This window comes from Microcebus murinus, chromosome 9 (genome assembly GCF_040939455.1).
Source record: "Microcebus murinus isolate Inina chromosome 9, M.murinus_Inina_mat1.0, whole genome shotgun sequence".
Taxonomy (NCBI): domain Eukaryota; kingdom Metazoa; phylum Chordata; class Mammalia; order Primates; family Cheirogaleidae; genus Microcebus; species Microcebus murinus.
In genome coordinates, this window is record NC_134112.1 from 82,438,607 (window position 1) to 82,464,702 (window position 26,096).

The 26,096-nt window shown below is 35.5% G+C and overlaps 1 protein-coding gene across 1 annotated transcript in view; it reads right to left on the reverse strand.

The window, feature by feature from the left end:
• The window catches only part of COPG2 (coat protein complex I subunit gamma 2), a 117,305-nt gene that overhangs the window by 67,899 nt on the left and 23,310 nt on the right, over positions 1-26,096 (reverse strand). The window contains exons 5-9 of the mRNA XM_076006613.1: positions 22,757-22,836; positions 8,262-8,337; positions 6,565-6,657; positions 5,528-5,614; positions 4,281-4,438 (exon numbers count right to left, since the gene is read on the reverse strand). Coding sequence (XP_075862728.1) covers positions 4,281-4,438; positions 5,528-5,614; positions 6,565-6,657; positions 8,262-8,337; positions 22,757-22,836 — 494 coding nt within the window. The remainder of the gene's footprint in view (positions 1-4,280; positions 4,439-5,527; positions 5,615-6,564; positions 6,658-8,261; positions 8,338-22,756; positions 22,837-26,096) is intronic.

The following is a 26,096-nucleotide window of genomic DNA, read 5'->3' on the forward strand; positions in this document are numbered from 1 at the left end:
ATTGCCATTAAATGCCATCAACTGCTTCTTTTTTTGGTACCCATTAAGATATTATGATTTTTCTCCTTTAATTTTAAAATGAGGTCTATTATGTTAATTTTTTTTTTTTTTTTGAGACAGAGTCTCGCTTTGTTGCCCAGGCTAGAGTGAGTGCCATGGCGTCAGCCTAGCTCACAGCAACCTCAAACTCCTGGGCTCAAGCGATCCTTCTGTCTCAGCCTCCCAAGTAGCTGGGACTACAGGCATGCGCCACCATGCCCGGCTAATTTTTTTTTTTATATATATTAGTTGGCCAATTAGTTTCTTTCTATTTATAGTAGAGACAGGGTCTCGCTCTTGCTCAGGCTGGTTTGGAACTCCTGACCTTGAGCAATCCGCCCGCCTCGGCCTCCCAGAGAGCTAGGATTACAGGCGTGAGCCACCGCGCCCGGCTTATTATGTTAATTTTTGACTGTTAGATCAAACTTGTACTCCTAGAATAAACCCATATTGGGAAATATTTGGTCATTATTTCTTCACATAACTGCTTTTGCTCCATTCTCTCACCTTTCCTTCTTGATTCAAATTACATGTATGATATTATCCCACAGTTCCATGAGGTTTTCTTTATTTTCTTTAATCTATTTTCCATCTGTTCTTCAAATTAGTCACTTTCTGTTGCTCTATCTTCAGATTAACTAATTCTAACTCTTTCTCTCTTTCAACTGCCATCTCTTATCTGTTAAATTCATCCACCAAATTGTACATTTCAGTTATTGTACTTGTAGAGGCAGAATAGCCCCTCCCCCAACAGATGTCCATGCCTTCATCCCTGAAATTGGTGAATATGCTACATTATAACATGACAAAGAAACTTTGCAGATATAATTAAGGTTATGTACCTGGATTATCTAGGTGGGTACAATCTAATCACATGAGCACTTAGAGATGTAGTGAAAGAGGAGGCAGAAAAAATCTGGCAGCAGGGCAAGCCAGAGAGATTCAAAATGCAAACTCAACATACCATTCCTGGCTCTGAAATGCATGGGTCAACATGCAAGGGACGGAAGAGAGGCCTTTAGCTGCTCATTGAAAGTATGAGAAGGAATGCAGGCAGCCTCTAGAGGCACAGGCAAACTCCTGCCTAAAAGCCAGCAGAGGCCTAAAACCTATAACCACAAAAAAAAAAAAAAAAAAAAAAAAAAAATGAGTTTGGCCAAGAATTTAAATGAGATTGGAAGTGGATTCTTTCTAAAAACCTCAGTAAGCAACAGTACCACTATTGGCCACTTTCACTTTAGCCCCATGAGACCTGTGTTGGACTTCTAACCTACGTATCTATGAGATAATAAATGGATGTTATTATGAGCCATTACATTTGTGGTAATTTGTTATGGCAGCAATAAAAACTAATATAGATTTTGGTACTTTAAGTGAAGTGCCACTGTAACAAATACCTAAAATTGTAGAATTGCCTTTGGAATCAGGCACTGAGTGGAAGCTGGAAGAATACTGAGGAGCATGATGAACAAAGCCCAAATTGCTTTGAACAGAATATTACTAGAAATCTGGTCTTTCAGGACACTGTTGGCCAGGGTTCACAAATTACCTGTAGAAATCTTGACTTGGAGGACACTGCAGTAAGGCCTCAGAAGTGAGAAACATGTTATTGTAAACTGGAGAAAGGTGGATCCTTGTTATGTATTGGCAGAGAGCTTAGTGAAGTTGTGTCCTGAAGTTATTTCTAAAGTAGAACTTGTAAACGATGAAGTTGGATATTTATTTGAGGACATTGCCAAAGATGAAGGTGTGACCTGGTTTCATCCTGCTGCTTACAAGTTAAACGTGAGATGACAAATTACACCTATGTAGAGCAGCTTTGGCCTGTGGATGAATTCTAGCCTGCCTGTGATCTTTCTTTCTTAAAAGACTGCCCTATGGATGCTGGACTTGCTTAGGTAGCCCCCAAACTACATACACCAATTCCTTATAATATATCTCTACATACTTACGTCCTCTGGGTTCTGCTTCTCTGGTTGAATCCTGAATGATACAGTACTTTAAAGCTCTAGAATTTCTATTTAGTTCTTTTTTTATAGTTACCATTTCTCCTGTTCATTCATAGCTGTTTTCCATTAAAGTCTTGGATAGATTTACAATATATGCTTTAAGACTGTCTGCTAATTCCAATGCCTGGATCACATCAGGGTCAAAGTTTCTATGGATTGCTTTTTCTCTTTTACTACTGGTCACACTTTCTAAATTCTTTGTACTTCTAGTGATTTTTTACTATATACTAAACATTGTGAACTATATATTTAAAAGACTCTAGAATTTTGGGTGTTTGTTTCTTCAGCAGGCAGCTTGGCTGGGATCAATCTGCAAACTTTGTCTCCTCCACAGTGACTTACAGTAAAAGGTGAATTCTCCATTCAGTTCCTTCAGCTTACAACTACTGATTTTTGGCAGTTTCCTAGAGTCTTCTCCTGTGTATGTATAGTTCAGTGGTAAGTCAATGATTTTTGCAGAGTTTAAAATTGATTTTAAGACTTACCTCTTTTGTAGCTGCCTCCTTTCTAAGATTTTCACCCTAAGTTTTTTGTGTTCTGATTCCTCTGTCCAGTAAATATTGTGGCTTTTTGCCACACCAGGAATTGTGAAATGCCCATAGGAGAATAGCCAGAAATACTCAAATTTCACCTAGTACCGCTTTTGTCTTTCAGGCATCATCTTCCCTCCAGTTTTTGCCTGCTTTTCACCACTCACTAGTACTTTCAAATAGTTGTGGGTTTTCTTTGGGGATGCTTATTTTTGTATTAATGATATAATCATTATTTGCATACTACACTACCATTACTGGAAGCAGGAAGCATAATTGAATATTTTTAAATATTCCATTTTATCCCCTCTATTGACATTTAAGATCTATATCTCCTTGGTTTTTTTTTTTTTGAGTGGTTATAATATTCATCCTAAAGAACTTACAATATTCAACCTTATCACAGTATACCATCAAATAATATATTACTTCATAAGTAATATTTAAAAAACCTTATAAATGTATAATTCTATTTTTCTCCCTCATGCCCTTTATCTACTATTGTCATATATTTTATGCCTACATATAGTATAAGCACTATAATCTATTCTTATTTTTAGTGGGAATTTTAAAATACTTTAAAATACTGCTAAGGCATACTTAGTTAGATCATATATCCCTCAGACTCTCCAAATGATCTTGGGCAAATCATTAAATGCAAAACTTCAGGCCAGGCGCGGTGGCTCACGCCTGTAATCCTAGCACTCTGGGAGGCCCAGGTGGGCGGATTGCTCAAGGTCAGGAGTTTGAAACCAGCCTGAGCAAGAGCGAGACCCCATCTCTACTATAAATAGAAAGAAATTAATTGGCCAACTAATATATATAGAAAAAATGAGCCAGGCATGGTGGCACACGCCTGTAGTCTCACCTACTCGGGAGGCTGAGGCAGAAGGATCGCTTGAGCCCAGGAGTTTGAGGTTGCTGTGAGCTAGGCTGATGCCACGGCACTCACTCTAGCCTGGGCAACAAAGCGAGACTCTGTCTCAAAAAAAAATAAATAAATAAAATGCAGAACTTCAGTCTCTTTTATAAAAATTAAAGGGATACAAAAAATGCTTCTTTTTTTTTTTTTTTTTTGAGACAGAGTCTCACTTTGTTGCCCAGGCTAGAGTGAGTGCCATGGTGTCAGTCTAGCTCACAGCAACCTCCAACTCCTGGGCTCAAGCGATCCTCCAGCCTCAGCCTTCCGAGTAGCTGGGACTACAGGCATGCGCCACCATGCGTGGCTAATTTTTTCTATATATATATTAGTTGGCCAATTAATTTGTTTCTATTTATAGTAGAGACGGGGTTTCGCTCTTGCTCAGGTTGGTTTCGAACTCCTGAGCTCAAAGGATCCACCCACCTCAGCCTCCCAGAGAGCTAGGATTACAGGCGTGAGCCACCATCCCCGGCTCAAATAATGATTCTTAATGTCCCTTCCAGCTTTTATATTATCTATATATCCTATGACCTATGAATACTTTTTGTTCAGTATCAGTTTTTTAATGTGTAATTAACAATCATAATATAAGTACATATATAAGAGCATACATTAAGGTAAAAAAAAAGTGTTACTTAGAATCTATGATTTTTTTAAATTTTTAAAACATCAGACTCATCTTTAAAGTCAGTGCTGCCCAGAAAATATTTATAAAGGAAATAAACAGAGTTATATTAACTTGCAATGGAGAATAACTCAAGTTTAGGTGAAACCACTTACCCATCTTCAGTTTCTTTTAGTAAGCGACTAGCAATTCGGATTAGCATGCAGTAAGCAAACTGTGATTTGAGACCAGATTTACTAAACTTATTCAACATCTTGGAAACAGCAAGACGATCATTCTTTCTAAGGTGATACAGGACCCCCAATGCATGATACTAAAGAACAAGAAAAAGAATGGATCACACAGATTAGAAAGAAGACAGAACATACAAAAATAGAATCACATAGAACTAAATTGAATATTTTAAATCAAAAGATACCCAAGTCAAATGCACACCAATAGAATACCTTTTTCAAATTGAATTAAATACATTAAAGACTGAAAGGATAGGCGTTTCTAATATACCCCCAGAAGTTGCGAATTCAGACTGGACAAATATAAAGAAGGTAACATACAATCTGACGACAGCACTAACAGATTCAACACTGACTCACACATCCTCAGTACAGAGGCTCTCAGTTCCAAGTCTTTACCAGTGTTATACATCTCCCTTAGTGGCTTTAAATCATCTGTGGCCACCTCAGTAAAGGATTAATCTCCTAAACTAGGCTAGAGGAATGCCTTTATCATAACACTTCGTATAAAAATACATTGATCAGAATTAGGAGAGTAAGAGTGTTTCCTAAGGGAAAAAATTACTACTCGGTTGACTCATAACTGAATGTGCTAACATGAGAGTTGTAAACAATGAAAGGGCATAAATAAATACCCTCTCAAATACAATGGGGTACTTTATATAAAATTGCCAGTTAAGAATTTAATCCTGTTCCTCTTTATGAAGAATAACCTAAAATAAATACCAAAAGGAAAATCTTTTTTGACAAAATGGTTTCAAAGTTTCACAAATAAAAAACATTCCTTATTATTTTTATAGCATCTATAATCGAGGCTTATGAAACTTGGAATTGAACACCTTTTTGCATAAATTATTTTTCAAATAAAAGACTGCAATGCACTGTGAAGGACCTTTAGAATGAGCATCTCAATCAACTACCGAACACAAGAATGTTTTCTGAATATTCTTCAGGAGGTCATTTAGCTTCTACTGAACACTTGAAGGGCCTATCGCAATAATTGTGATTAGCTAGATTTCTACTTGAGCATGTGCACTAGTAGGCTGCTTAATATGCCAAAGAATTTGCCCTTAGTTAGTGCTTATATGGGGAATCAATATACTGCCCCTAAAATACTGCTAAAGACAGCTGATCCCAAGACATAAGCTAATGTGTTTCAATGATAGTACCTGAACCATAACATTATCACTTGATGCAGCTTCTTGGGCTTCATTAATCCAGCGCTTAACCACATCATAGCTTATCTTCATCATGTGCTAAATACAGAAAAAAAAAATGAGAATAGATGATGCATGGTCACTGGAAGTTCACAAACATGAGTTAGTTTTCTGGAAAAGCAGTGACAGGCATTTCCCCAAAGAAAGAAAACTTTGTAGCTTGGCAGTTTATTTACATCTCTCCTCCTGGGGCAACTGATAAACCAGAAGCATTTTCTGTAATACCTCTTCGCAAAGATGAGCTCAGAGAGGTACATAAAAGGAAGTAATGAAAGGGGAAGAAGAAGGAGGGAATGGATATTCAATAGAATGGTGCTCAAATGTTAACATTATTAAGTTTACTCCTAGGAAACTCCCCTAGAAGAAAGAAGCAGAATACTAGTATAACCCTTGCTGTAAAAAATTATATTCAAGACTCAGAAACTCTTGTGATTCAGATTCCTTAATGCCTGCACACACTAGTAACTGATTTCAATCAAATGCAATGACTAAAGGTTTTAATGAATAAATTTGGTTTTGATGAAAAACAAAGAAAAGCTATTACTAAAACAAAAACCATTGCTGGGACAAAATTCAGAAGTGGGAGAGGAGACTCTGGATTAAAGGACACATACATACACAGGGCACCAAGGAAAACAAAGGACAAAGAGATAAGAGGTAGAAGTGCAAGTAATAAAGGAAGATTTTAAATTAAAGAGAACAATCCTCAGTGTTTTCCTTGTCCTTACCTTAACCTTACCCCCATCTGTATTATGTGTATAATATAACTTTTGGATTCCCCAAACCTTTAAACATATGAAAATTTTATGTTTTTAACTGTGCATTTTAATTGCTCAATGATCCTCTAGGTAAAACATATTTGGATAAAGTAATAGAGATGTATACATATTTTAAACTGTTTCATTTGCAAGAGAATCATAGTGATACTTTGTTTTTGCAACTAGAAACTGTACCATGCATAAGAACTAGATAGGTGCTTGCTCACTTACTAAGGAAGATACCAGTGCTGAACTGGATACACTGGCGACTTTATCCACAATGGCTTGCTTCATGTATCTTTCAATGGCTTGAAACATTGTTCCCTAATAACATTCAAAAAAAAAAGCTGTTGAAGCAAAATATTTTCTTGCAAAATTACTACTCCAAAATAATTCACAAAAACCAGTCATATATTTGTTTCTATGCAAACATTCAGAATGCACTAAAAGGATTACCATATAATACAGTAATAATATCCCACAGGGCAGAACTGAAACAACTGAGTGGAAGCTTTAAGAAAGAACATTTAAGATTGTATGTTAGTATGACTGTTCAACAATGAAATAAATGTCTCAAGTGGAGAATCCCAGTTTGAAAAAAATATACAAAAAGAGGTTGAAACTATCAGGGATGTTATAATAAAACGAGATTTCTATATGAGACAGGGGCTGCTTTTAAAGTCCTAAAGATATACCTCTATGTGAAGGGCATATATTATACATGGATCCTGAAGCATCCTATAAATCAAATGTAATCACTGATTATTCTTTGGTATGTGTAATATACTACTATAGTGAGCCCTTGACATGAAGTCCTCTGGAAGTAAAGTTCATTTAAATTTTAACTGGGAAAAAGCTTAGCACTGGCAAGGTTGTGGCAGATAAATATGAGTAAACAGACTGAGATCAATATTCAGATGAAAAGAGAGTTTTACTGCTAGCACTGGATGGCTAAGTCTTATGCTACCAATTTAATACTTAAAACAAAAACAACCACAACAAAACAGCAAGGCAGCAAAAAATATTAAACCATTTCTATTACTCCATCTAGAACCTAGATTTACCAGATTTACAATTTGATCCTGCTCAACCTTTAAAACTTGAGAAGATCGTAAATATACACATAAAATATATCCAAGCATGAATATATATTAATTACTATTATTATTATTATTATTTTAGAGACAGGGTCTTGCTATGTTGCTCAGGCTGTACTTAAACTGCTAGCCTCCCAACCAGTTGGGACTACAGGCACATGCCACCCTGCCTGGCCTGTTATTCAATTTGCTTAGCAATACCTGGACTGCCCTTCATTTTAACCTTTCCTACTCAAAGTTCCCAACACTAGTTTAGGCTGTCTCCAGATATAATGGACTGGATCACAGTTAAACACCTGACTCAGACCCAGGTAGATATAAGCTACTGAGTTACTGGTGGCTAATCAGATTTTTCTCTCTTAGATATTTGAAAGGTGGGGCCTGAATCTGGTAAATAATGGATCATCACAGTATGTATTTTAGAAATCTTGCTGCTGAGCTCCTTAGATTTGCTCTATTTCTTGCTCTGATGTCTGGTTGTAAGCTTTACCTCAAATTCTGAGAGATCTGTTTCCTATAATAAAGTTATTATTATTATTATTATTTTAAGATAAATTTGAATGAGTTTTTGTTTCCTGCAAGTAATGTGCCCTGAATATAACAACAGTTCATGAGGACAAATATACAGACAAAATGGACTAATATAAATAAATGAAAGGAAAAAATCTGAAGGAAAAAAAAGCCTGGAGCCACAAAAGCCTTTCTGATGGTCATGTTTCTCTTATGCTGAAGATTCGTGAAATCAGATTAGGGAATCCTACTAAATCTACACAGTCACCTGCATATAAACATAGTGTTCCCTTTGATAACTCAGTAACACAAAGAACTTACATCAGTTATTCTGCAGAGAGCCCTGATGGCCGGGCCTCGGTACACATCTTCCTTTCCAGTCATGTCCTTTGTCAGACTAAGAAAAGTCAAATTAGTTAACATGAGAGCAATTAAAACCTTCTTTCCTGTGAAGTTCACCCCAAGCTAATTGCCAACTATCCTCATAATTATCTTAATGCAGCTACTAATTCAACAAATACTAACATCATATTCTTCGTACACATGCTAAAACTACTGGGGAGAAGACTGACCCAAATCTTAAGAATACAGTGAGTGATGAGCAAAACAAAGTCCTTTGCCTTCATGGAACTTACATCTTAGTAGGAAGAGAGAGAATAATCATTTTGAAAACCCCACAATTTTAGATACTGATAATTGTCATTAAAAAATAAAACAAGGCCTTAATGGCATCTGGGAACTTGAAAAAATAAATAAATAAATAAAAAATAAAACAGGGACCATGGTATAGAGAGCCCTAGGCTGACAACTCCTCAAATCCTAAAAACCCCATCAGACTAGACATAACTTTTAAAAGAAATTAACAAAAATAATTAACTCATGAGGTATCTCTCTTTCAGGCATAGCTTTCCAAAATGACAATCATCAATGGCTTCACACCTTTCTGCTGAGCTTCAAAAACAATTGGAAGAGTGTGGGCTGAGCTACAAAATTTAACACCTTAAAGAAGTTTTTAGCCTTTTAGTCTCCCTTCTCTTGCTCTCCATGCATTTATATTACCCCCAAACTGACTATCAATCTCTCCCCTTCCTTATCTCCTCTCATATAATCCAAAATGGTCTGAAACTCTGACTCACTCCCTTAGGAAACCAAGAGGAAAAAGTTGTGAATAAATGATAGCCATTCAATTTCTTTCTTTTTCCAACTGTAAAAGTAATTCATTCATTCAAATGTAACAATACATTTCAAAATATTCACTAATAAATTCAGACATACATCATTAATGAGTGCTAAAATTACTGTGTAAAAGAATGTTGAGGAAATAGATATTCCCCAACAGTCTCCCAGTAAAATATTCAGTTAATTTTAGTGAAAATAATATGGCAGGAATCCATATTGTTGTTTTTTTCTCCAGATGGTGGCCATTATCCTAACTTAATGGTTCTTTTTAAATTTTTGCATTGATTTAAAAATGTCACCTTTTTATATACTCAGATTTTATACTGAATGGAAATGTCATCTTTTATATACTAAATTCACATATAAGTACTTTATAAATATGCAAAGTGAGGATGTAACTGTCATGAATTAATATTTATTAATATAGCATCAAAGTACATAAGGCAAAAATCACAAAAAAAATGCAAACAGAAACAAAATAGTATCAGCCTATGTTATAAAAAGAAGGAAAAAACTGAGTATAAAGGATATGAATAATATACTTTATAAAAAGAAGGAAAAAAACCTGAGTATAAAGGATATGAATAATATACTTTATAAAGATTAATTCTTTAGAAAACTACGTCTTTATAATAGAAAAGTCACCTTTACAAGCATTCATGCAACACTTACAAAGTATTCAACATTCAGCTCCTGAAAATCCCTTAATTCCAGAAAGTGGATATATAATAGTAGAGACTATATTCTTTCATTACAATACAATCAAACTGTATTTGATATATCTAGGTATTATTTGTTCTTTAACTGGGATGAGATGATATCTCATTGTAGTTCCATCTCTCTGATGACTAATGATGTTGAGCATTTTTTCACATACCTGTTGGCCACTTGTATATCTTCTTTTGAGAAATGTCTGTTCAGATCCTTTGCCCATATTTTAATTGGATTATTTGATTTTTTTTCCTGTTGAGTTGTTAGAGCTTCTTATATATTCTTATTATTAATACCTTGTCAGATGGGTAGTTTACAAATACTTTCTCCCATTCTGTGGGTTGTCTCTTCACTTGATTGTTTCCTTTGTTGTATAGAAGCTTTTCAGCTTGACACCATTCTATTTGTCCAATTTGCCTTGGTTGCCTGTGCTCTGGGGGTATTACTCAAGAAGTCCTTGCCTAGACCAATGTCTTAAAGCATTTTCCCAATGCATATGGATGTCCAGCTTCCCCAGCACCATTTATTGAAGAGACTGTTCTTTCCTCAGTGTATGTTCTTGGTATCTTTGCCAAAGATAAGTTCACTATAAATGTGTGGATTTATTTCTGGGTTTTCTATTCTGTTCCATTGCTCTATATGTCTGTTTTTATACCAGTACCATGCTGTTTTAGTTACTAGAGCTCTGTAGTATAATCTGAAGTCAAGTAATGTGACTCCTCCAGTTTTGTTCCGTTTGTTCAGGATGGCTTTGGCTATTCTGGGTCTTTTGTGGTTTCATACAAATTTTGGGATTATTTTTCTATTTCTGTGAAGAATGCCATTGGATTTTTTTTTTTTTTTTTTTTTTGAGACAGTCTCACTCTGTTGTCTGGGCTAGAGTGCCATGGTATCAGCCTAGCTCACAGCAACCTCAAACTCCTAGGCTCAAGCAATCCTTCTGCTTCAGCCTCCCAAGTAGCTGGGACTACAGGCATGCATCACCATGCCCAGCTAATTTTTTCTATATATTTTTAGTTGGCCAATTAATTTCTTTCTATTTTTTTAGTAGAGATGGAGTCTCACTCTTGCTCACGCTGGTTTCAAACTCCTGACCTTGAGTGATCCGCCCGCCTCGGCCTCCCAGAGTATTAGGATTACAGGTGTGAGCCACCGCGCCCAGCTGCCAATGATAGTTTGATAGGGATTGTGTCAAATCTGTAGATTGCTTTGAAGCATGGACATTTTAACAATATTGACTCTTCCAATACATGGGTATGGAATATCTTTCCATTTTTTTGTGTCCTGTTCTATTTCTTTCATCAATGTCTTATAGTTTTAATTACAGAGATTTTGAACTTCCTTGGTTAAGTTTACTCGTAGGTATTTCATTTTATTTGTAGCTCTCATAAATGGGATTATTTTCTTGATTTCTTTTTCAGATTGTTTACTGTTGGCATATAGAAATGCTATTGATTTTTGTATGTTGATTATGTATCCTGCAACTTTACTGAATTTATCAGTTTTAATAGTTTTTTCATGAAGTCTTTAGATTTCCCTAGATATAAGATCTTATCTTCTGCAAACAAGGAAAATTTCAAACTTTATTTTTATTATTATTATATATTTTTTGAGATAGAGTCTTGTTCTGTCACCCGCTAGAGTGCAGCAGCAGCATCAGAGTTCACTGCAAGCTCAAACAGCTGGGCTCAAGAGATCCTCTTGCCTCAGCCTCCCGGTGACTTGAGATTACAGGCACATGGCACCACGGCCAGCTAATTTTTGTATTTTTCTGTAGAGACGGGATCTCACTCTTGCTCAGGCTGGTCTTGAACTCCTGATCTCAAGTGATCCTTCTGCCTCAGCCTCCAATAGTGCTAGCATCACAGGCATGAGCCACCGCATCAGGCCTGTCTTTCTTTTAAATAGGCAATGTTTTGTGTTAATTTTGTCAATTTGTTTTGTGTTATGTCTCTATTCCTTTGTTTCTTACATGGCAGTGTTGCCCAATAAAGTTTTCTGCAATGATGGAAATGTTGTACATCATTCAATACAGTAGCCACAAGCTTCATGTGGCAATTGAGCACCTCAATTGTAGCTAGCATTACTAATGAACTGATTTTTATTAATAATTCTACTTAATCTTAATTAATGTTCATTATAATTTAAGTAGCCATATATATCTAATAGCTACTTTATTGGACAATACAGCTACAGGAGTTGTGTTTTGTTTTGTTAAGTGTAAGTATTTCTTTCTGAAATATGGAAGATTTAGTTCTTTTTGTGGCTGCCATAAAACTTTAGATAAAATAGTTGAGCTATGTATGCTAAGAAAATTTATGCATTTTTTCTACTCTTTCATCTGCCCCATCTATCTCTCAATTTTTATTAGTATCATTCTGTTTGCATTATCATATATTATAACATTTGTAGTCTATCTTTAATCATACTTCCCACAGTGGTTTAACCTTACTTCTATGATTAAGTTCAATGCTGACTGCTAATTCATTTCCCACAACCTCTTTATCACAGAATTAACTTCTGGATTACTAAAACTTAAATTTTTAATTTCATTTTTCAAGAAATGTTCATGGGTGTTATAGCCCCTGAATTCTTTCAAGTCTGAAAGTCTGCTTATTGTCCTTGTACTTGAATGACTGACCACCTGTTTAGCTATACTATTCTTGGATCTCATGCTCTTTCTTAATACTCTGCAGACACTACCCCCATTCTTTTCTGACACTGAAAATTGCCATGAATAGCTGAAGCCAGACTCAGTTTTTCACACTTTTGAATGACTAGCTTTTTCTGCTGTCAATGATGTAGAGATATAGGAACACTATTACACTGATGGTGAAACTGCAACTTAGTATAACCTCTGTGGAAAATAATTTGGAGATACCTCAAAGAGCTAAAAGTAGAAATACCATTTGATCCAGCAATAGCACTACTAGGCATCTACCCAAAGGAACAAAAGACATTCTATAATAAAGACATCTGCCCTAGAATGTTTATGGCAGCACAATTCACTATTGCAAGGATGTGGAAACAACCCAAGTGCCTTTCAATCCATGAGTGGATTAATAAAATATGGTATGTGTATACTATGGAATACTACTCAATTACAAAAAACAATGATGATCTAGTACCTCTTATATTATCCTGGATAGAGCTTGAGCCCATCCTTCAAAGTGAGGTATCACAAAAATGGAAGAATAAGCACCACATGTACTCACCATCAAATTGGCACTCACTGATCAACACTAAGGTGCTCATATGGTAGTAATATTCATTGGGGGTTGGATAAACTCACAACTAATGAATGTGGTGAGCACTGTATGGAGGAAAAGCACACCTCTAATCATGGTTTGGGTAAGGCAAAGTCATAACATGTAACTAAAATGTTTGTACCCCCATAATATCCTGAAATAATAAAAAAAGAGAGAATTCTTTGTTTATCTCCATAGTACACACAAATTAACCAAGATGCATCTTGGTGTTAGTCATTCTGTTACAGTTTTTGCTGGAATATAATATGCTATTATAACAGGTGGATTTCTTTCTTCATATGTCAGAAAAATATTTTTTCTCTTTTATCTTTGAATGTTCTATTTATCTACAATTGGGTTCCTACTTCAATGTTGTAAGGTTTGCCCTCTCATCACTATTAAATTGATTTAATATTTTTCTTTTTATTCTGCATTTTAGTGAATGTCTGCATATGCCAGGCACTATTCCAGATACTTAGGATACTTCAGTAAGCAAAAGAGACAAAGATTCTCGCCCTCAACAAGCATACATTCTAACAGGGGACAATCTAGTAAATATTTTAGGCTTTATAGGTTATATGACTTCCTCACAACTACTCAATTTTGTTGCTATAGCAGAAAAGCAGCCATGCACGATACATGCACAAGCCTCTGGACCATAGAGTGGAGATCACAGTCACTGAGGATTATTTCCAAACTTTTAAACCTAAAGGAGTTTGCCTGATTAGATTTTAAAACTGTTCGACACTAGTGATTCCTTTCTTCCCTTCCAAAATTTTCTCCCTTTTGGAATGGAAATATATATAATTGTTATTCTATGCCTGTACCTTCACTGTATTCTGGGAGTATATAACTTGTTTTCTAATTTCACAGGTCCATAGATGAAGAGGAATTCTGCTCCAGGATGAATCATATCCAGAAACTCATCTGTCACAGATTTACATGATTTAGAAGAAGAGATCTGGGACTTTTGAGCTCTGACATTTAATGAGGTTTTGGACTTGATATGATGTAACAGCTTTAGACTTTGCCTATATGATAATACAGGAAATGTATTTTGCCTATAGGATGGATGTAAATCTCTGGGGACTAGAGGGAAGACTGTAGTAAGCTAAATATCAGCTCCCAAAGATATCAAGGTCCCATGCCCTGGAACTTGTAAATTTACCATACGTGGCAAAAGGTACTTTGCAGATGTGATTAAAGACTGAGACAGAGAGGTTATACTACGTTATTTGGGTGGGCCCTAAATGTAATCACAAGTGTCTTTATAAGAGCAAGCTGAGGACGATTTGACACAGGAAGTAGGAGATGTGACATGAAGCAAGAGGCTGTAATGCTGGAAAGAAGAAGTTAGGATTCTAGACATGCAGGCAGTCTCCAGAAGCTAAAGGCAAGAAAAAAGATTCTCCCCCAGCGCTTCTAAGAAGGAATCAGCTCTGCCCAAACCTCTGACTTTAGTTCAGTAAAACTAGCCTCAAGAACTGTAAAAGAATGGTGTGTGTTGTTTTAAGCCACCAGGTTGGTTGTTTAAGTTACCAACTTTGTGGTAACTTGTTAGAGCAACATTAGAAAGCTACTATACAGGGTTGACACACTTTTTCTGAAAAAGGCAGTTAGTAAATATTTTAGACTTTGCAGGCTATACAGTCTCCTCAAAACTACTCAATTCTGTGATTGTAGCACAAAAAAAGTCATAAACAGCACATTAAAAATGGGTTGCTATGTTCCAATAAAATTTAATATAAATTTTAAAAAATTTTAAAACCATACATGTACTAGAAGAAAACATGGATGCATTCATTCCTTTTTAACTTTAGTAAGAAAAAGCTTTGTTAATTATGACTAAAATTCCATATGTAATAAAAGAAAATGTTGATAAAGTTGACTACATAAAAAACTTTTTTTAAATTGCATGTCAGAAACACCATAAAATATAAAATGAACCGGGATTTTGCAGTAGGTCCAAGTTGTGGTATAAACAGCTCTTCTTGATTTATTGTCATGGTATCCCACATGATACTGCCATCTATTTTATGGCTAAGCAGTGTGACAGTGGTCTCATGACTATGAGATCCAGTAGTTTTAACATATTCTGTTTTACTTGTGAGCAGACAACCTATTGAATGCTCAGCTGAAGTACTAGGTTGGAGATAGGACCCTGTAAGATTGGGGACCCTGTAAGGTTGGGAACAGTACATACATTAAATCAATGGCCAGTATATGGTACTGTCACCAATAAATACAATACATGGATCCAGGAATCAAGAGATGGAAGTAGGATTGGCCCCTCCCACTCTGACTCCTAGAGACCCATTTGTGGGTCTTTATGCATAGCAAGTGGTTTAACACTTATTTCCTCTTATAAATTTTGTACATTTATTGTCCAATTAATTCTTAAGTATTTAATTTTTTTGGTTGCTTTTGTAAATGGGTTCTAACATTAAATCCTCTATTAATATATATTGTTTGTTCATATGAATACTATTGATTTTTACATATTAATTTTATATACTGCTACTCTACTAAATTCTTTTATTTTTATTTATTTATTTATTTATTTTTAAGACAGAGTCTCGTTTTGTTGCCCAGGCTAGAGTGAGTGCCATGGCATCAGCCTAGCTCACAGCAACCTCAAACTCCTGGGCTCAAGCAATCCTCCTGCCTCAGCCTCCCAAGTAGCTGGGACTACAGGCATGCGCCACCATGCCCGGCTAATTTTTTTCTGTATATATTAGTTGGCCAATTAATTTCTTTCTATTTATAGTAGAGACGGGGTCTCGCTCTTGCTCAGGTTGGTTTCGAACTCCTGAACTCAAACAATCCGCCCGGCTCGGCCTCCCAAAGAGCTAGGATTACAGGCGTGAGCCACCGCGCCCGGCCTAAATTCTTTTATTGTTTGAGTTCAACTGGAGTTTCGAGGTATTCTATCACATAAAAAAAAAACAAGATAGTTTTAATTCTTTGTTAATTCATTCTTATGTTTCAAGTTGGTTTCTCTTGTCTAATTGCATTGCTTAATATCTATAGTACAATGTTCAGTAGTAGTGAAGATAATTTCAAAGAAGTCTGTAAATCTGTCTTACAATTTTTACATTTCTTCTGTTCCAATCATTATTTCTCCCTTGTCATTTCTTAATTAGCATATTTGTGCTTTCTCTTTTTTTCATAATCAATTAGCTTGTGGTTTATCTATTTTGTTAATATTTTCAAAAATAAGATTTTGATTAATGGGTTTTTCTATTTTTCATCATTAATTTCTGCTTTTATCTATATTACTTCCTATCTTGTGCGTTGAGTTATGTTACCTATTAATAGTATTTTGAGCTGAGAACTTCATTCATTTTTATTCTTTCCCTTTTGTTGAAAAAAGTGTTTAATGCAATGAATTTTCATCTGATCACTGTTTTAATTCACCCTATATATGCTTTTTATTAAAAATTTATTTTAATTGACACATAATAATTGTACATATTTATAGGGTATACAGTGACATTTTGATATATAAAATGTATAGTGATCCAATCAGGCTAATTATAATGGCATATATATCTCAGTTATCATTTCTTTTATTGAAGATCTGGTTTCAGTCTTCTACACATGGGTATCCAATTTTCCAGCACCCTTTATAGAAGACGAATTCTTTAAGAGAGAAAATGGATTATCCCTTGTTTAACTCACGCAACAAACTTTTATTGCATGACTAATATGCACAAGGCACTTCCCCAGGTATGGATGATACAAAGTTATATAAGATACATACTTAGAACTCACGAAAATTAGGAAGAAAAAATCAAATAACCCCATTAAAAAGTGGGCAAAGGACTTGAACAGAAATTTTTCTAAAGAAGACAGAAGAATGGCCAACAAACATATGAAGAAATGCTAAACATCTCTAATCATCAGGGAAATGCAAATCAAAACCACAATGAGATATCACTTAACCCCAGTGAGAATGGCCTTTATCAAAAAATCTCCAAACAATAAATGCTGGCGTGGTTGCGGAGAGAGAGGAACACTCCTACACTGCTGGTGGGACTGCAAACTAGTTCAACCTCTGTGGAAAGCAATATGGAGATACCTTAAAGCGATACAAGTGAATCTACCATTTGATCCAGCAATCCCATTGCTGGGCATCTACCCAAATGATCCAGTGACACTCTACAAAAAAGACACCTGCACTCGAATGTTTATAGCAGCACAATTCATAATTGCAAGGCTGTGGAAACAGCCCAAGTGCCCATCAATCCAAGAATGGATTAATACAATGTGGTATATGTACACCATGGAGTACTATTCAGCTCTAAGAAACAATGGTGATATAGCACACCTTATATTTTCCTGGTTAGAGCTGGAACCCATACTACTAAGTGAAGTATCCCAAGAATGGAAAAACAAGCACCAGATATATTCTCCAGCAAACTGGTATTAACTGAGTAGCACCTAAGTGGACACATAGGTGCTACAGTAATAGGGTATTGGGCAGGTGGGAGGGGAGAGGGGGGCGGGTATATACATACATAGTGAGTGAGATGTGCACCATCTGGGGGATGGTCATGATGGAGACTCAGACTTTTGGGGGGTGGGGGGGAAATGGGCATTTATTGAAACCTTAAAAGCTGTACCCCCATAATATGCCAAAATAAAAAAAAATAATTAAAAATAAATAAATAAATAAATAAATAAAAAAACAAAGTTATATAAGATACAGTTCTTATATCTTAAATGTGCAAACAAATGTGCAAACAAATAATTATAGTACAATGTACTAAATACTAAAACAGAGGTAAAAAAAACAGAGGTAAAAAAAGTGCTATAGAACAATAGAGGAGACAATGACCAATCTGTCAGGAACAGGGAAGTCAGTGTCTTTAATGATATGTATTTGAGCAATATAGAAAAGGAAATAGAGTAATTCCAGGCACAGGATCTGTCTACATGTGCAAAGATACAGGGTATCAAACAGCATGATGAGTTTGGGGAATAACAATAACATTGATATGAACCCCAGGGAATACCAATATTTAGAGGATAGGCAAAAGAAAAGCAGCTACTTCGGAAGAAGAATAAAATAATCAGAGGTGAGAAGAAATTCAGGACTATGGTTTTGAAAGCCAAAGATGGTAGAACTCCAGGAAGTATTTAACCACTTTTGGATTTTGTAATTAAGAGGTTACTGGAAATCTTTGAGAAAGGAGTTTGACAACAGAGGTGGCTAAGTCAGATTATAACAGTATTATACATAACAGGATCTAATTTCCTTTCTTGCGCTAAACCAAGTCCTGGAAGTAACTCCTCTGAAGTAATCATTCAGGCACAGCTGCACCATACAAATTGGAAAGCTGTTTCAGGCTTGTATATTTCTTACCAAGTAAGTGAATGAGCTTAGCTACTTAGTCCCCTCAGAAACCTCAAAGTATTTTCCACACATTACCCACATAATTGATTTCAAAACTGCCTGCCTGATAACAGTTTCTACAACCCATTTATTTCTTCTTCAATCATGTTCCATGAACTATTCATTTGATTTTCTGAAACTACAGATGTAACTGACCACATATTGACACCTACTCCCTACACTACTCCTTAATGTGAGTGATGGATCATTCTTCAAAACTCAATTCCAGAATTCTAAGAGATCTTCAGATGGAGAGTTTCACTGAGTGGGTCTCATCACAAGTGGGTTTGCCTTCTATAAATGGGTAGAACAGTATCATCATATTGTCAACATACTTGACCATCCATGTTTTTCTTAACTAAGTTGTAATTTAAACACAGTAAAAAAAAGGACAACTTAAGTGTTCAGTTAGATTAGTTCTGGCAATTGTGATCACTCCTATAACCTCCATCAAAAACAAAACACTGAACATTTCCAGCACCTCAGAAAATTCCCTCTTGCCCATTTTGATCAATTTCCAACTCACCAGACTTCTGGTTTCATCACTAAAGATGAGTTTGGGCTGTTCTCGGCCTTTATAGAAATAGAATCATCCAGCATATATTCTTTTGTGTCTATTTTCTTTTGTCCCAACATAACATTCTAGAAATTTATTCATGTTGTTGCCTGAATCCCTTTTTATTGCTGAGTAGTAAGTAGTTCATTGCATGACTGTATCACAATTTGTTTATTCATTCTCCTATTTGGGGCATTTGGGTTGTTTCCAGTTTAGGCTTTCACAAATAAAGCTACTATGAAATTCTTGTACAGTGTTTTTTGTGGCCATATGTTTTCATTTTCCTTGGGTAAATACCTAGAAATGTTACTACTGGTCACAGGGTAGGTATATGTTTAGCTTAATAAGAAATTGCCAAACTTTTTCTAAGGTGGTTGTATCATTCTACATTCCTATTTATAGTATATGAGAGTTTCTATATACTTAGCATTAGGGTAGGCCTTGTGATTTTGGTATTATCAGGCTTTCTTATTTTAACCATTTTAGTGGGCATGGTATATCTCATTAAGGTTTTTTTTTTTTTTTTTTTGAGACAGAGTCTCACTTTGTTGCCCAGGCTAGAGTGAGTGCCGTGGCGTCAGCCTAGCTCACAGCAACCTCAAACTCCTGGGCTCAGCGATCCTACTGCCTCAGCCTCCCGAGTAGCTGGGACTACAGGCACGCACCACCATGCCCGGCTAATTTTTTGTATATATATTTTTAGTTGGTCAATTAATTTCTTTCTATTTTTGGTAGAGACGGGGTCTCACTCAGGCTGGTTTCGAACTCCTGACCTTGAGCAATCCGCCCGCCTCAGCCTCCCAAAGTGCTAGGATTACAGACGTGAGCCACCGCGCCCGGCCTCTCATTAAGGATTTAATTTGCATTTTCCTGATGACCAATAATGTTGAGAAGATTGTGTTTATTGCCTATTTTGTACATATTCTTTTGTGAAGGCTCTGCCTTCAGGTTTTCTTAATCTCCATGGTTTCTTGCCAAGCTAACAAATTGTCTACATATATACAATGGTCATCTAAAATATTATAGTAGTTTTCTATTCCTGCTGTTATAAATTACCACAGTTAGTGGCTTAAAACAATACAAATTTATTATTTTCAGTTCTGTAGATTAGAAGTCTCGCTGAGCTAAAAACACTCTCTCATACTGGTGAAAATGTCCACATTTTCACCAACATCTGTTTGCAATGATGTTAAGTATTCTCTAAGGCGATAAATGTTTTCTCTATCCTGCTCCTCACATCTTTCTGAGTCTAGCAGAATCGTTAACATCCCTATTTCTACTAACAGTCTGTTCACAACAATCTAGGGTCTTTCTAACACATACCTCAAAATTCTTCCAGCATGTGCTCATTGTCTAATTCCAAAGCTACTTCCATGTTTTTAGCTATTTGTTACAGCAGCACCCTACTTCCAGGAACCAAAACCTGTACTAGTTTAAAATACCACAAACTTAGAGGCTAAGACAACATTCATTTCTTTATCTTACAGTTATGTAAGTTAGAAGTCCAACACAGGTCTCACTGGGCTAAAATCAAGATATCAGCAGGGCTGCATTCCTTTCTGGAAGCTATAGGGCTGGATCTGTTTCCTTGCTTTTTCCAGCTTTTAGAGGTTACCACATTCTTTGGCTCATGGCCCTCTTGCTCCATCTCCAAATTCAGCAACACTGCATCACTCTGATCCTGCTTCCACCATCACATTTCTTTACAGACCCTCTTCTTCTGCCTCCCACTTCCATTTTTAAGAACTCTTTTCCCTATAGGGCCCTGAATAATCTGAGATGATCTCCCTATCTGCTATTTAGAAACTTTAATTCCCCTTTGCTATATAATGTAACATATTCATAGGTCTTGGGAATTGGTACGTGGACATCTTTGAGGGGTCATTATTCTGCTCACCACATCTACTAATCACCTAAAATGAACTAGAAGTAAACCACAATTAAAGGTGCCCTAACAAGACTCAGAAGGAAGTATTAACACCTAAAAGAACAAACAAAAGAACTCTCAATACTAATTTATTTTAGATTTTTCAAATATTAAGTGAATCTCACAACCTAATTAGATTTTCTGTTTCTTACTTGTGGCGGGCACTGGTAGCTGACTAATCCAACACCCATTTTCAACCCTTCTCCCTTGCCTGCCCCGGATACTTGGGCTATAAAAGCTAAATATTCACTTTCCTGGCCTCCTAAGGATAGTCATATAACACAGTTTTGCCAAATGAAATCTAAAAATTGCCTAGGGAAAAGATATTGCATTCCTGATAAAAGAGGCAGATGGAGCCGGCACTCCCTGGCCTCCTTCCCAGTACCCCTCCTGCTGTGAATGTGTTACATTGCCAGTAATGCAGGCATCTAGTTTGCAATAATGGAGAAGGTCCAAAAGAACTCAATAGACACTAGCCCTGACACTGTTGAATTACTGAACCAACACCAACCACTCTATGCCTCTAGACTTATGGTTATATGAGGAAAATAAAACTCCCATCTTGTTTAAGTCACTGTTTACATCTGCTTTTCTGTCATTTTCAGCTGAAAGCTTTCCTAATCAAAACTATATTCAACACAACTGCTGGTTAAACACAAGCACCCTCCTCCACAAATTTAAAACATAACCAGATCCACTTAAGTGAGTTATAACTAATAATTAACCAAGGCAACTATTTTTAAAATAACATGTTATATATTTTAGAAACTATGAATTATACAAATTCATCCTAGGACATTTGGAAATTATCAAAAGTTTAAGGAAAATAAATATTAGCCACCATCGCAAACACTCAGAGTTAACCTACTGGTAATCAGTGTACTTCCATCTATGTTTTTTATATACATACATAAAATATTTTTAAATGTGAAACCATAAGGAATACATAGACTGAAGCCAACTCCCATTTAGCACTTTAATGAGGACTTATTTATATCATTAAATATGTTTCAAAAATATTTCCAAAATTTAAAATACTTTATAATGATAACATGGCTAAATAATTTTAATAATGCTAGACATATAAGTTGTTTTGTCCTTTTTGTTAGTGTAAACAGTGTTGCAACAAACATTATCATATTTAAGTCTTTCTCTGTTGTATCGATTATTTTCTGAGGATAGTTCCATAGATGTGGTATTACCAGGTCAACAAGAATCCCTTTCAATCAATCAACAAATGATGTCAAACCACCTTCTGGAAAAAATCAATCAGTTTATTACTCATATCTCCTATGTACAGGAATGTCTCCCTTACAAGTACTAATTGCTGCTTCTTGTGCTTTTTTTTTGCCAGTTTGATGAGTAAAGATATTATAACTCATTCTTGAATTTTTAATTTACTTTTTTTAGTTACTAGTGAAAATGAATAAATATATTTAGATAATCTATATTGGTTATTTCATGAGTTCTCATTTTTTTAATGTAAGAGTTCTTTATATATTATAGATGCTAGCCTTTTGATATATTTGTTGTAAATATTTTATTTTAGTGTACATGTATCATTTACTTTCTAGTTTTGTTTTTACATTTTTATGAACATTTTAATATCATAAAATTTATTAGTATTATCCCTTGTGATTTCTCTCTCTGCTTTATCAGATAGGGATAGTTTTCACATGGTGACAACTGCATTTTAGAAAAGAATGTTTTAAATTTCTATTGGCTTTCTTATAGAGCATAGCAAATATTCTACTAAATATATAAGCATCCCATTCTAGATTTTGAGCATTCACATACCTGCTTGTGACAATTATCACATCCTCAGAGATGGTAGCCATTTCTTTGATGGTAAGGTAGCACATTCTCCTCAGTGTTTGCTGAAAAAATTATTTATAAAAGGCAACAGATTATTCAAAAGGAAATGGTTTTTAAAATTGTTTGAAGTGAGGACCCCTAATAGACATATTTAGAAAGATATTCTTAAAAAGATTCTCATCTACCAAAAAAATCTTTTAAAAAATATCTGAGTGAGTAAATATTCAGAATATCTCTATTTCCAAAATACAAAGAACTGATGCATTGACATACTGGAAAACATCCAGGTACAAACTTAAAATTCAATTATATGGTTCTTTCTACAAAGAGATCCAAACTTAGATTCTGATAGTTTGAGTACAAAGATAAGGGTTTTTCAAAGTGTTAAAAGGCTTGTGCTGGAAAATATAGTTATAAAATTCTTAAAATATATATATGAAGAGATGTGCAGATTCCCTCTCAGGTCAGTGCATACCAGTGCTTTTCCCCGAACCCTAAATGATTTATGGTTGGATAACTAACTTCCATTTTCAATTATCAGGATTACTAGATGAATATCTGGATCCAAAGTAAGCACTAAGCTAACAATAACAAAGTGTCACCTACTCTGTCCTACTCCCTTGGATCTCTGATTTATTCACTCAGGATAAATGGGCAGTGGTCAGACACCAGGTTCCTCTAGTCTTTCCAGCCTTATTCCCTACTAAATCCTATAAAAAGAGAAACCCAAGTACATCAGACCTAGCTCCAGAGTCCAAGCTATAGAGAGAATCTTGAGGCTACTGGGCCCATTTAGGAAAGAAAAGAAGAGAGGAAGGATTCTCATGGTGATTAAACACTGAAAAAATCAAAGAGAAAGCCAGTACGGGGCAGATCACAGCCATACAAAGCTGCTTTGAGAAGAAAACAGAAAATAAGAATCAAAATTTCAGGGCTGAAGAACCACTCAATAAAAAACCACCATGAGAAGCAGAAGAAAACTGGAGATACAAAAAATTAAGCTAAAGTGCAAAAAATGGAGGCTAAACATTATCAGTTATCAAGGAAATGGAAATTAAAACCACATTTTAGACACCACCTCACATCCACCAAAGCAGTGAAAATTCAAAAGACTAACAATACAAAGTATACGCAAAAATGTGCTCTTAACCACTAAAACATACTATATAAACAAACACACAGAAATGCGGAATGAAATATGAACAAAAAACTTAAATATGTAGCCAAGGGCAAAATAAAGGGAGACTCACAGGTGCTAGAAATGAAAACAAACAAAAACACTGTACCACAGAAATACAAGCCCAGGATCTTATTGGCATGGGATATACTATCTAAGGTCTAGGAAGAATGGGATTTTAAAAGGTAGTTTCTTAGGCACAAAGTAAATTATCCAGATAACTCAGAAATACAGCAAGGAATGAAGAGTTTTAAAATAAGTGGTAAAGACATGAGTAAACTGCAGTGAACAACAACAAAAGATGCACCAAGAAAAGATATTATATAAATATATGTACGTAAATATATATGGCATGTGTATGTGTGTATGTATACACATATATATGCTTATATACTCATATACATATAAGGAATAAGAGTGTCCTAAGAATCTCGAATTTCCTATGAGCAGGGAAATGACAAAGATGAATATTAGATTTTTATAAGTCAAAAATCCATGTCACAATTTTTAGGGTAACCACTAAAAGAACTTGCAAACCACTATCTCATGTGTCACTTATGCTCTTCATTTCCATTCTGTCTTTTTTCTCTCTTTGCTTTATTTTGGACAGTTTCTATTGCTGTCTTCAAGTACATTGATTTTTCCCCTATATCTCTAATCTGCTATTAACCCCATGCAATGTACTTTTTGTTTCAAATATTGCTTTTCTTAATTTTTGGAAGATACCTTTGGACCTTTTTGTATGTCTTCTATTATTCTTGTTATGTCTTTCTACATACTTTTTTTTTTTTGGACAAAATAGTTTTTTATTTTTCATGTCAAAGAGAAGTGGGTGATTTTTTTAAAAAACATCTGAGATAGAATTGGTGATAAAGTTAGAAAAAAAGACATAATGAAAAGTAAAAATAAGGAATATGCACCAGGCAGGAGAGACTGTGTCTACTGTGCTTTTCAAGCTATGGCAGAGCGTCATGAAATCAAATGAATGGGTTATGATTAGCATTTTTTTCATGAAATGAAACAGGATGGGATGAGAAGTTATGGGATGAGATGGGGAGGTCTGGTATAAGCTGGGATAGGGTAGGACAGAATAGGAAATACGTAGAATATATTACAAGTAGTAAGAGCCAGTGTTATTTCTTCAGACCTTTAGGTTTCTTTCCAAGATTTTTTGTTTTACCAAAGTAATACACATACCTAGTTTTCAAAGTCAAATAATAAAGATTAACACAAAATGAATCACAAACATAAATATATAGCATAACACTTTAAAAAAAAACACAAAAGAAAATCTTTGGGATCTAAAGCTGAGCAAAAAGTTCTTAGACTTGACACCAAAAGCATTATCCATACAAGGAAAATTGATAAAGTGGATCTCATCCAAATTAAAAACTTTTGCTCTGCAAATGACCCTAAAAAGATGAAAAAGCAAACTGCAAACTGAGAGAAAATATGCACAAATGACATGGCTGATCAAAGATCAGTATCCATAATATACAAAGAACTCTCAAAACTCTACAGGAAAAAAATAAAAAAACAGTTGAAGTAGAAAATAGGCAGAAAACATGCATGGGTATTTCACTGAAGATGATATACAGATGACAAATAAGTGCATGAAAAGATGTTCAACATCACTAGCCACTGGGGAAAGGCCAATCAAAACCACAGGAGATATCACCACACCCCTATCAGAATAGCTAAAATAAAAAATAGTGACAATGCAAAATGCTGGGGAAGATGCAAAGAAGCTGGATCATTCACATGTTGCAGATAGAAATGCAGAACAGTACAGTCTCTCTGGAAAACAGTTTGGTAGGCCAGGCGCAGTAGCTCACGCCTGTAATCCTAGCACCCTGAGAGGCTGAGGCGGGTGGATTGCTTGAGGTCAGGAGTTCGAAGCCAGCCTGAGCAAGAGCGAGACCCTGTCTCTACTATAATTAAAAAGAAATTAATTGGCCAACTAATATATATAGAAAAAATTAGCCGGGCATGGTGGTGCATGCCTGTAGTCCCAGCTACTCGGGAGGCTGGGGCAGCAGGATTGCTTGAGCCTGGGAGTTTGAGGTTGCTGTGAGCTAGGCTGATGCCACGGCACTCACTCTAGCCTGGGCAACAAAGCAAAACTCTGTCTAAAAAAAAAAAAAA